The sequence below is a fragment of the Oryctolagus cuniculus genome, chromosome 2 (assembly GCF_964237555.1).
Source record: "Oryctolagus cuniculus chromosome 2, mOryCun1.1, whole genome shotgun sequence".
Lineage (NCBI taxonomy): Eukaryota > Metazoa > Chordata > Mammalia > Lagomorpha > Leporidae > Oryctolagus > Oryctolagus cuniculus.
Genome location: NC_091433.1, coordinates 37,544,580 through 37,556,661, shown reverse-complemented (window position 1 = coordinate 37,556,661; position 12,082 = coordinate 37,544,580). Strand labels below are relative to the sequence as shown.

The following is a 12,082-nucleotide window of genomic DNA, read 5'->3' as shown; positions in this document are numbered from 1 at the left end:
GCAGATTGCTTCTCCAGCATCTCATCTTAAAATGCAGATTCCACTCCCAGCTACTCTTTTTCCAATTCAGCTCCCTGCTAATGCAACTGGGAAGGCAGTGGATGATGGCCTGAGTGTTTGGACCACTACCTCTATGTGGGAGACCTGGATCGAGTTCTTGGCTCCTGGCTTCAGACTGGCTATGCCCAGCTGTTGGGGAGTGAACAGTGATTGGATGCTCTTTCCTCTCCTCTCCTCCCCTCCCCTGCCTCCCTACCTTCCTCTCTCACTTTTTCCTCCTCCTCCCCTTCTTCTTCCTCCCCTCTTCCTCCTCTTACTCCTCCTCCTCCTCATCCTTCTTTATTTTCTTCCTCCTCCTCCTCCTCTTCATTTTTTTCTTCTTTCTTCTTCTTCCTCTCTTTCAAATAAATAAGTAAAATGATCTTTTATAAAAAATTGATTTTTGAAACCTCGTCAGTATATATTTCAGTAAACAATTATTTTTTCTCACATTTTTTCTTAATGCTGCATTACATTTACTTACAATTTTGTTAATATTATTTATTCAGTGATAAAACTGAATTTCCATTACTCATAAAAGTAGATAAATAATTTCAGTGAAGTCTGGACAACATAAATAAATAAGTTCCATTTTTTTCATTTACGATTTAATCTTTATTCATTCAATTACTGTTTCTTTTTTTTTTTTTAATTTTTGATAGGCAGAGTGGACAGTGAGAGAGAGAGACAGAGAGAGAAAGGTCTTCCTTTGCCGTTGGTTCACCCTCCAATGGCCGCCACTGCAGCCGGCGCACCGCGCTGATCCGATGGCAGGAGCCAGGAGCCAGGTGCTTTTCCTGGTCTCCCATGGGGTGCAGGGCCCAAGCACCTGGGCCATCCTCCACTGCACTCCCTGGCCACAGCAGAGAGCTGGCCTGGAAGAGGGGCAACCGGGACAGAATCCGGCGCCCCGACCGGGACTAGAACCCAGTATGCCGGCGCCGCAAGGTGGAGGATTAGCCTATTGAGCCACGGCGCCGGCTTTCAATTACTGTTTCTAAGATGAGCACATCTCCTGTGTAACCTCTGAGTTTCAATGTAGTATAGGAATTCTATTGATGTTAAAAAGTGCTCCCATTCCTTATCTCACTCCAGTCACATTACACTTTACATTCCTCCTGCATGCCTTATTCAAACTTTGATTACATCTGCATTTGTCACCTCAGGCCTGAACTACTAGATATCAGGACTGTATTTGTGTTGTTTGTGTGTGTACACACATGCTTGCTCATGTGTATATGCCCCTCCCCTTGTAATTAATATTAATAATAATCCTTGTACACAGTAGGTACTAAACAGATATTCGTGGAACCAAATATAGGGTCTCCCCCTGATATACAGCTACTTAAAACTTAGAAATATGTGGTGCTAATACTTAGGTAGACTGGTTCATTCTGTTGAAGTTACATATACCCATTCACACACCATTGAGTTTAATGTGATTAAAGAGTAATTTTCCCTCTGGCAATTGTGCTTGTTGCATACTCATTTTATATACCGAGTTTTTTTTTTTTTTTATCATTACTAGGCAGATAAAGATTTTAAAATAAAGGGTTTTTTCAAGTACGCAGTTATACACATATATTTCATTTGGAAATGCTTGTGTATTCAAAGAAAAATATAACAACTTTTAATAAATATGCCCATACACAGAATTACTCAGAAATCATGTGGTTTTCTTACTTTGTTTATTTTTTAAAAGATTTTATTTTATTTATTTGAAAGAATTACTGAGAGAGGTAGAGACACAGATAGAGAGGGCTTCCATCCACTGGTTCACTCCCCAAATGGCTACAATGGTCGGATCTGAGTCGATAGGAAGCCAGGAGATAGGAACTTCATCTGGGTCTCCCATGTGGGTGCAGGAGCCCAAGGACTTGGGTCACCTCTGCTGCTTTCCCAGGTGCATTAGCAAGGGGCTGTATTGGAAGTAGAGCAGCTGGGATTAGAACCTGCACCCATATGGGATGCCAGCACTACAGTAAGGGGCTTTAACCCACTGCACCACAGTACAGATTTCATTGTAGCCTTTTTAAAGACAAAAAATTTTGACATTTAGGTTTTTTTGTTTGTTTTTTTTTTGTTGTTTTGTTTTGTTTTTTTGTTTTTACAGGCAAAGTGGACAGTGAGAGAGAGAGACAGAGAGAAAGGTCTTCCTTTTCTGTTGGTTCACCCTCCAATGGCCGCCGCGGCCGGCGCGCTGCGGCCGGCGCACCGCGCTGATCTGAAGCAAAGAGCCAGGTGCTTCTCCTGGTCTCACATGGGGTGCAGGGCCCAAGCACTTGGGCCATCCTCCACTGCACTGCCTGGCCACAGCAGAGAGCTGGCCTGGAAGAGGGGCAACTGGGACAGAATCCGGCGCCCCGACCAGTACTAGAACCCAGTGTGCCAGCACCGCAGGCAGAGGATTAGCCTAGTAAGCCGCAGCGCTGGCCAGACATTTAGTTTCTAAACCACAATATAAGCTATATTTTCCTTCTTTTGTCTCACTGTCTACAATGAAATTAACATAAATCATTGTTTTGCTGAATTTTGCTAGATTTAAACCATTGTGGTACCTTCCATTTGTTTTATTTTACCTAATGTTTTTACTTTTGCTGTTAGTTCATACATTTTGAGTAACCTATAACAGACGCTTTTGTTTTATTTTCTTAAATATATATTTTTGGATATTAAAATCTAATACTTAGCTTCTCAAACCAAAATTGTATATATATATATGCACATATATATATACAAAACATAACTAAAGATTATTATAGACCAAAACTGATAATATATGTTTATGTATGTAAAACTTTACAGATTACACTGTTCTTTCACATTTATTATCTTATTTGATTCTTACCCTAACCATGTGACTAGATATTGCTATTCTGATTTCAATTTCAATTGCTATTCTGATTTTAATTTATAAAAAATGAAGAACCAAAGAAACTAAGATATTTGCCTACAGTTCACATGAGAGTATTAAAAATTTGTGTGGAAAATGAAATTAAAATATGTTTATTTTGGTGCAAATTTTTAATCTATGCTTTTTCATATGTGCTTTCCATAAACTCTTTGAATATCCCTTGTATATGCATAGGTAATATGTGCAGAGCTATAATTAAAATGGGAGTATTTGAATTCTTCAGTCAGTTCTCTCAATATACAAGTAAGTAAATTTGCCATGTCAAGGCTAAATAGCATGTATACATGCCAGACTCATTCAGAGTACTTTATATATGTTTGCTGATCCCATCCTGTCAACAATTCTTAGACATTTAAACATGAGGAAACCAAGGCTCAAGGAAAGTAACTTGACTAAGGAAACAAACCTAAAGTTATTGAACTGAGACATAAATCCACAGTCTGATTTATGCTGCTTTAATTATTCTCAAAACTGGTGTTTTATAGCTGTCACTAAACAGGCATGAGTTGATATTGTCTTCTAGGACAACATGTCAGTAAGTATATAGAAAGTCATCCTTGAACTCTGCAATTCTTTGGAGTATTTTAATGAAAATTGACTTTGTTTCCCCATTCTAGGAGGTTATTTTGACTCATGGTAACTTTCAAACATTTAATATTTAATCTTTAAATCTTGGACTTTATAGCTTGGAAAATTCCTTCCTATGCAGATCCTCGTTTAGAATTAGTATTGTAACAACAACAACAACAACAAAAAGACTTAAGGGTAATCCCTAAAATATTAACCATCAAAGACAAAATATCAGAGAAGTTCTAGGAGCAGCACAAAAAGTATTTGCTTACTTGGAATTTCAGAGCCACACTGTAACCCAGATCTTCCATAGTAATTTTCACAATGATGAAAATGCGAACATAATGAGTATAATTGTGTGCATGTGTGTATGTGTATGTGTGTGTACTGACTGTTCTTTCAGATGGAATTGTGGAGAGCTAGGTAGCTGGCTTATAGGTCTTAAATAGGGCTGTCTGTCCCACTGGAAAATACTCAGTGGATAGAATATTCTTGGGTTGGTAGACTCTCTCATGGCAAATCACCAAATGAAAACTTTATTCATTTTCTCAATAGTTGAAATTTCTATCTGTAACTATGTATTGGATACTTTAAAATAGTTAACTCTTTTTTAGAAAGTAAATATTACATGGATGTGAGATTTGCTCAATCACTGATTTGTTGCTTACAATTTAGTAATTAGTGATGAGTTTCTTTACATGTTGGAAAAAATTTAGCTGATGAGACACCACAGGACATTTGCATTCCCTTCTTCAACCTAGGTTTCACTGGTGCCCTGGGGCAAAATGCTTTCACAATGATCATTCAGGTGTATATTTGATTCTATTACTATTTGAAAGAAATAGAATTTTCAACAGTCATGCTTGTTTCCATATGTGTAAAACTTAGAGATACTTAAAGTATCATTTGTGCTTAAGGAATTTCAGCTGGCTTTGGACTATTGTGTGGAATTATGTAAAATTAAGGTTGCAAATGATCCTTGCAAGTCTACAATTATCAGGCATCCACAAGCAAACTATGCAGCTAGAGTAAATCATTATTTCTTCTCAATTGATCTATTTTTCTCAATTTCATACCATAAAAAAGGCATAAATCAGCTTAAGTGATTGTATCTTAGTTCCAATTTGAATCCACTAACTTATCAATCCTGATTTAAGGTGTGCTTAATCAAGTAGCAATTTTGAATGCTTGCATAAATCAAAGGGAGACTATTAGTCATTTCTAATGATTTATCCAGAGAACTGTCATACATTACATTTAAAATGTGGACAAAATAAAGTGAAGCATTCTCCCCTAAGTCATAATATAAACCTGTTTACCTGTTTGTTTGTTGTTTTTTTTTTAGAATTTTTTTTATTTGACAGGTAAAGTTATAGACAGTGAGAGAGAGAGAGAGAGAGAGAAAGATCTTCCTTCCATTGGTTCACTCCCCAAAAGGCCACTATGGCCAGTGCTGCACCGATCAGAAGCCAGGAGCCAGGTGCTTCTTCCTGGTCTCTCATGCCAGTGCAGGAGCCCAACCACTTGGGCCATCCTCCATTGCCTTCCCAGGCCACAGCAGAGAGCTGGACTGGAAGAGGAGCAACCAGGACTAGAACTCAGCACCCATATGGGATGCCAGCGCCGCAGGTGGGGGATTAACCAAGTGAGCCATGGCTCCGGCCCCAAATCTTTTTGTTTTGAGTAGGAGCCAAACTTGCCTAAAGATTTACTATTAAATAGGAATAGTAAAATATAAAATTATATGCAATTATTCATTCTCATTAATGTGTAATTATTGTAAGTTTTTGTTAAGAAGTTCCTAAAATCATAGTAAATGCAATCCCCAACATACTTTTCATAAATCAAAACATCTATATTGAGAGAGATTCTAAAATTCCTCATGCATTTTAAATAATTAATAATAACATTAAACAGACTATTTTTCTGACCATAGTCTGATTCATCTTATTTGTCATCAGTGGTGGGAAGGGAAAAAAAAGGGAAATCATAAAATTAGTGACAAAGGAAATGGAGACTGAATTGGGGGGAACACTATTATAAGGAATTCAGTTAGAAGACATATGATATGAAGTGTGTCTCAACTCATCTTAGTAGAAAATGATAAGGATCCTTGGGCATGCATATGCAGTCTTTTTTCTCTGCACATTTTTGTCATCACCAACTTTGTGACAGAGTAATCCTGAGAACTTCATCAGAACGGAATTCACCTATACTTCATGTGTCTTCTCCCAATCCTAGCACATGGGTGTCTTCTTCAAAGAAGTCTTTCTTGATCTATTTTGCACTACAAGAGCAGTTGGTTTCCATCAACACATATTCTGTATTCTAGAGTATCTTTGAGTTTATTGGTGTTGTGAGCTAGGTTGGGCCTAACTTAATTTTTCAGACTCTTGCTTTTTTACTTAGAGATGAATTCTAAGTACAGACCTAAGCATGGCATGCAGTGTGAGAAAAATACACAGGCCCATTAGGACTTTATTTCAGGAAAGTGGAGCCAAAAATGGGAAATATCACTCCCTGCTCTGTTCATCCTGAGCCCACAAGAAAGAGAGCTTCTGTTCTTTCTAGCATTTTATGAGCTCAGAAAAACAGAAGTATTTATGTGGTACCAGCCCCAGGTCCCAGGTAAGAGGAAGTACTTCCTGGTGAGGGGTCCTCTGATTGACAGGTAGGTGAACATGGCAACACAGAGGAAGGAGGTGTGGCTTCCAGAAAATGTACTTAAAATTATCTATCTAAGCTTTCCCACATCACTGGGAGGGAACCTTTTGCTTATCAGTAAATTGTGATGCATTAGGTATAATATCTAAATACAACTTATCTTGTTGACATATGGACTTTATATGTGAACTCTGTATCCTTGCTGGTGTCTTCCATTAAGCTTGTTTCTCTGATTAATAGAAAAAGAATGAAGAATTTGCTTTGGCATTAGCTAGTTTTCTCTTCCTCTTCTGTGTTACTTTGATGGTCTTTCTTTCTTGCCTTAATAACTCTAACATTCAATCTCTTACATACTAACAGGAAATTATTTTTCTCATCACTCATCTATCCTGAGATGTAATTGGTTTGCTCAGGTCCTTGCGATTTAATACTTTAGTCATCATCAGGAAAGAAAACAATAGATTCAGTTGATTGAAATTTTTGTTAATGTAATTGCAGAAGATTGTGTAAAAATGCATATCTTCTGTTGTATTAGAGCAGCGAGTTGCAAGCTTGCTTGGATCAGATTCATGCAAAAACATAATTAGGTAAATGCTTCATCTCCAGCACCCCCACATATGCATAATTATATACATACAAACCTTCAACACCCTGAAATAAAATCTCCAGAGACAGGCATGAGCATATGTACATCAAAAATTTTCCACAGATGTAACTTGATATACTCTTCTTGTTGACATTCATTGTACTAAACCTTTTTACGTGGTGCTCCTTGAGGAAAATAGTTTAACCTGTTTTATAGATGAATGAATTAAAACGTGGAGAAGCTGATTGCTCAAAGCTGCAAGCCTAGTATTTGCTGAAGAGCAGAATTTGAATCCAAAAGAGTGGGACTCTACACCTAATATGTTTCAATATTATTATCCCTAAAATTGACTGCCACTAAAACCTGGTCCTTCAGGCAACACTCCTGCGGTCAAAGGAAAGGACAGCTGATGACTGGTGAGGATCATCAGTCAATGGGCCTAGAAGAAAGAGAGAGTACTCTGGGGTATGCGAGTTTACAACAGTGTGGTCAGTACTCCATGGCAGATTACAGTGCACATGGTCAAACCCTATAGACCTGAAGGTATGACCCTCTATTTAATGGAGAATGGGAAAGAGGTGGTAGAGGAGGAAGGAGGGTCAGTCAACAAAGAGGGAGATGCAAAGAGGTTCTTGATTGGTCCAGGAGCACAACCAGATCATGACAATCCTGGAGTGGGATAGAATGGGAGTGAGGGCCTTTTCACGGGCTGATTCCAGCTGGAAGCCAGAGGCAAGGAGCCTAAGGACATAGTCTGTTCCCAGCAGCCACCAAGACTGGGGAGAGAAGAGAATGGATCTGAGTAACTCTAGCAGCATCAGCAGTGCTTCCTTTCCACCCCATTCCTGAACTTCATTCCCACTCTTTCTATAGTAAATAAAAACTGCAGGGGAATCAACAATAGCAAAACCAACATGTTTTAAAAACTCCCTGGCTAGGCCGGCGCCGCGGCTCACTAGGCTAATCCTCCACCTTGCGGCACTGGCACACTGGGTTCTAGTCCCTGTGGGGGTGCCGGATTCTGTCCCGGTTGCCCCTCTTCCAGGCCAGCTCTCTGCTGTGGCCAGGGAGTGCAGTGGAGGATGGCTCAAGTACCTGGGCCCTGCACCCCATGGGAGACCAGGATAAGTACCTGGCTCCTGCCATCGGATCAGCGCGGTGGGCCGGCCGCAGCCCACAGCGCGCTGGCTGCGGCAGCCATTGGAGGGTGAACCAACAGCAAAGGAAGACCTTTCTCTCTGTCTCTCACTGTGCACTCTGCCTGTCAAAAAATAAAAAAAAATAATAAAAAAACCTCCCTGGCTATAAATACTTCTGAATGTATTACTGCACTTTCTAATCTACCAGTCACATGCATCAGCATTGTTCTAGTTTTATCATATTGTGGACAAAGTTTGAAATATTGATTAAGCCCTTTCCTCAAATAGGTGCATATATGATTTTATTACTTTTTTGGGGAAGAGGGTTCCAGTTAATTTCAGTATCAATTACGTACAGAAAATGTACTCATCCTAAGTGTGAAATTCTGTCGATTTTCACAAAGACATACAGTCCTGTAACCAAACCCACAATCAAGATATAGAATATTTCCATTATACAAGAATTTTTCAAGCACTTTCATTTGTTAAACATTTTAGTTACTAATTATATTTGACAGGCAGAGGGATACAGAGATCTCCCATCCCTTTTGGTGGCAGGGACCCTATTGTTTGAGCCATCACCTATTGCCCTTCAGGATGTACATTAGTTGAAAGTTGGAATCAGGAGCAGAGCTGTAATTAAAAACCAGGCACTCTGATATGGGATTCACACATCCCAAGTAGCATGTTAACCATTAGACCAGTTGTCCATTCCAAGCTTTCTTAAGTTTTTATGTACTAATATTTGGTATCAATTTTTGTTTCTTCTGATTTTAAATAGGAAGACTGGTGAGAGCAAAGAGTAGTGTGTTGCAATAGTAGGTGTTTTTAGGAAAAGTATTTCTGTTGATTTGTCTGAGAAATTCAAACTATGTTAATTATATGAGAGGTCTTCCCAAAGTTCAGGGAAATTGCAAATTTTGAAAAAAAGTCTAGATTTCTAATTTTTTGCACCAAAGTAAACTTATCTTTTGGTTCCATTTTCCCATGAAATTTTGGGGACCTGCATATTATACTGAGCAATGGCTCATAATCTTAACTGCATATCACAATCATCTGGATGTATTAAATGGCCCAATGTCCAGGTGGCTCTCCATTAAATCAGATGTCTACACTAATTCCAAGACATCAACAATCAAGCTTTCCAGGTGACTGCAGTAAGCAGCCTTGATTGAGACCCTCTGAATTAGATGGGTTGTTCTCCATTCTGGCTGCACAACAGAATCCCTTGAACAGTTGCTTAAAGGACACTGATGCCTTTACCCCCATTATGTATACAGCTTGTTCACAAAAATGGACTCCAAGAAAAAAAAATGAGATTTGAGTCCCCTAGACTTCTGAGTGTTCAGGCTCCATTTAATTGAGGTTTTATTATAGCTCTGAGTGTATGGAGGCATTCAATAAATGTTAAATGGAGATCCTAGTTCTGCAGCACAGTCAAGGAGAATAAAATATGCTCTCGCCTGAAAATAAAGTGTTTGCTTATTTGAAATAATTATCTTGGCAAGCTATCATGTTCTGAAAATTGTCCTCCTAGGTAATATACTTCCATGGTAAGCCTTGTATTTTAGGAGAATACTATATTTCAACTATATTTTCTTACCATAATATTAGGTGTGTGTTTATATATATATATATATGTGTAAAATATATAAAATCTTATTTGCACATTCATAATTGTTTCCATGGAAATACACAGGAAATGAGATTAAGAGATTGCGAATAAAATTTAAACCAGCCTACCATTTGGAAATATAAGTGATGACATAGCACCTCTGGGCCTGGAGAATACTGCTATTTTGTAACGCAGAGCAATCTTGCTTTCATGCTTTGACAGTGGCAATGTATGCACAAAGGACACAGAGTATGGCCAAAACAGAAGTGAGCTAAGTGTCAAACAGATATAAACCTATCAAAATATTTACATATGGTATTTTCAAGTTTCAGCAACTCGAAAATAAATGAACAAAAACCTTCTTTTCAGTGTGAAGCTACAGAAATACTCATAATCAAACTCTCCAATTTTATAATTACAAATAATCAACATGCTACATATTTCAATGTACAATAAAGGCCCCAGGTGTTGTATTTATCCCTCAGGTATAGGCTAATGCAACAGCATTTTCTTAAGTTAAACAAATCTTGCTTTAAAATAGAAAATAGAAATGAAATTCATTTCATTTCTCCCTCCCATTTCTTATGTTTTACTTTTTTTTTCTTCTTAGGACCCCCTCAGAAAATAGTGTCACCCAAACAAGAACATGAAGATAGGAAAAATGACAAAGTCACAGATAAAGGAAGTGAAAGTGGGACTTCCTGTAATGAGCTTTCCACTTCCAGCTGCGACAGCCACTCTGAGGCCAGCACTCCCCAGGACAACCCGCCCAATGCCCAGCAGGCAGCAGCTCACCAACCTAACACTTTAACATTGGATCGCCCCTCCAAGAAAGCACCTGTGCAGTGGATGCCCCCACCAGACAAACGCAGAAACAGTGAACTCTTTCAGACACTCATCAGCAAGTCCCGAGAAACAAATCTGTCCAAAAAGAAAGTCTGTGAGAAGCTAACTGTGGAAGAAGAAATGAAAAAGTGCATTCAGGATTTTAAAAAGATCCACATTCCAGATTATTTTCCAGAACGCAAACGCCAATGGCAGTCTGAACTGTTGCAGAAGTACGGGTTATAGTAATGATCATATTCCTGCAGTATTGAGATGGCATCCAGTGTTTATTACTGTATCACCACCTGACTGATAGCCTAACAATGGTCAGTGTGATTCTTGCTGCTCTTCTTTTTTGTGAAAAGTGGATGTGGGACAGTATTTTCTTCTATTCTTTTTGTTGTTGCTGTTTTTAGAAACATTTAAAAAATGAAACCAATAAATATTGAATCAAAATGGTGTATCTAATTTAACCCGTTTTGCAAGAATGGAAGTAAAATGTGCATGATCAAGAAGCTTAGAATCTTGATTTTTGAACTGTGGTCAACTAGACATGTTTGTCATTTTTTAACTCACCAAAATCAAATCATCATATCACATCAATGAAAATGACAATATGGATGAAGTAACATCAAGTAAAATTTTAGATGATGGTTTTAGAACTCAACTCTAAAACTGTTTAAATGTTAATGCAATAAAACAAGTATCATTTTTGCATGAGCATAATGTTACAAATAAATCACAAGAAATAGGAAGACCTATTTGTTGCTTGGAAAGAAAAATTACAATAAATAAAGCAAAAAAAAGTTTCAGACAAAACCTGTAAATGTAAGCTGTCTAGGAGATTGAATTTTGTTCGTTCTGGGTCTGTGATTTTTGTGTATGTGTATGATGTTTCTGTGTGTAAAGATGGTGTAAATATGCCTTATATTGTTGTGTTATGGCACCAACATTCATCTATTAATGCTAGTCATGATTATTTCTGTAAAATGAGTCTTTTACAGAAGGCTGTGAAAATTGGTAAAATGATATCCTGAAAGATTCTATTATCATGTTAATCAAAATAATTAAGGGAAATGGTAAAGAGCTTTATGTATTTATTAAAAAAAAAGAAAAACCCTATTAGAGTTCCTTGATTTCTATTGACTGTTTTTTTAAAAGATTTAATTGTTATATTATCTTGCATGTTCCTTTAATCCAACACTGTGGAGAGATCTGTTCAGTTGTGATGTTGACAAATTTAAATGTTATTCACAGTGGAGATAGAGTCAATTCAAGAGAGCCCTGATATTAATAAATATTTAGCCCACAATTTCATTTTTGCTGACAACCAGATTGAAAGTCTCTCTAAAAATAGTTGGGAAAGTACCTCTAACAAATCAAGTGAGAAAAATGTCAATAGCAAGCTAAAAGATCAACCTTTATGAAAAGTGACTTTTTCCTGGCCATATATGTAGAAATGAGCTCTATTTTCAAATGCCACACAATTTCACCTTTCCAATTCACCATCTCCACAGAAGAAATACGTGGGGCTGTCATTGTGGTATAGCAGGTAAAGCATCCCTCTGGGGGCCGGTTCATGTCCCGGCTGCTCTATTTCCAATCCAGCTTTGTGCTAACATACCTGGAAAGGCAGCAGAGGATGACCCAAGCACTTAAGCACCCATATGGGAGATCTGGGTGAAGCTTCTGGCTTTGGCCTGGTCCTTGTGACCATTTGGGGAGTGAAC

The 12,082-nt window shown here is 38.0% G+C and overlaps 1 protein-coding gene across 1 annotated transcript in view; it reads left to right on the top strand.

Annotated features, from left to right (window-relative positions):
* The window catches only part of KCTD8 (potassium channel tetramerization domain containing 8), a 281,251-nt gene extending 269,777 nt beyond the window's left edge, over positions 1–11,474 (top strand). Inside the window, exon 2 of the mRNA XM_002709409.5 lies at positions 10,138–11,474. Coding sequence (XP_002709455.1) covers positions 10,138–10,598 — 461 coding nt within the window. The 3' untranslated portion in view covers positions 10,599–11,474. The remainder of the gene's footprint in view (positions 1–10,137) is intronic.
* The last annotated feature ends 608 nt before the right edge of the window (positions 11,475–12,082 follow it).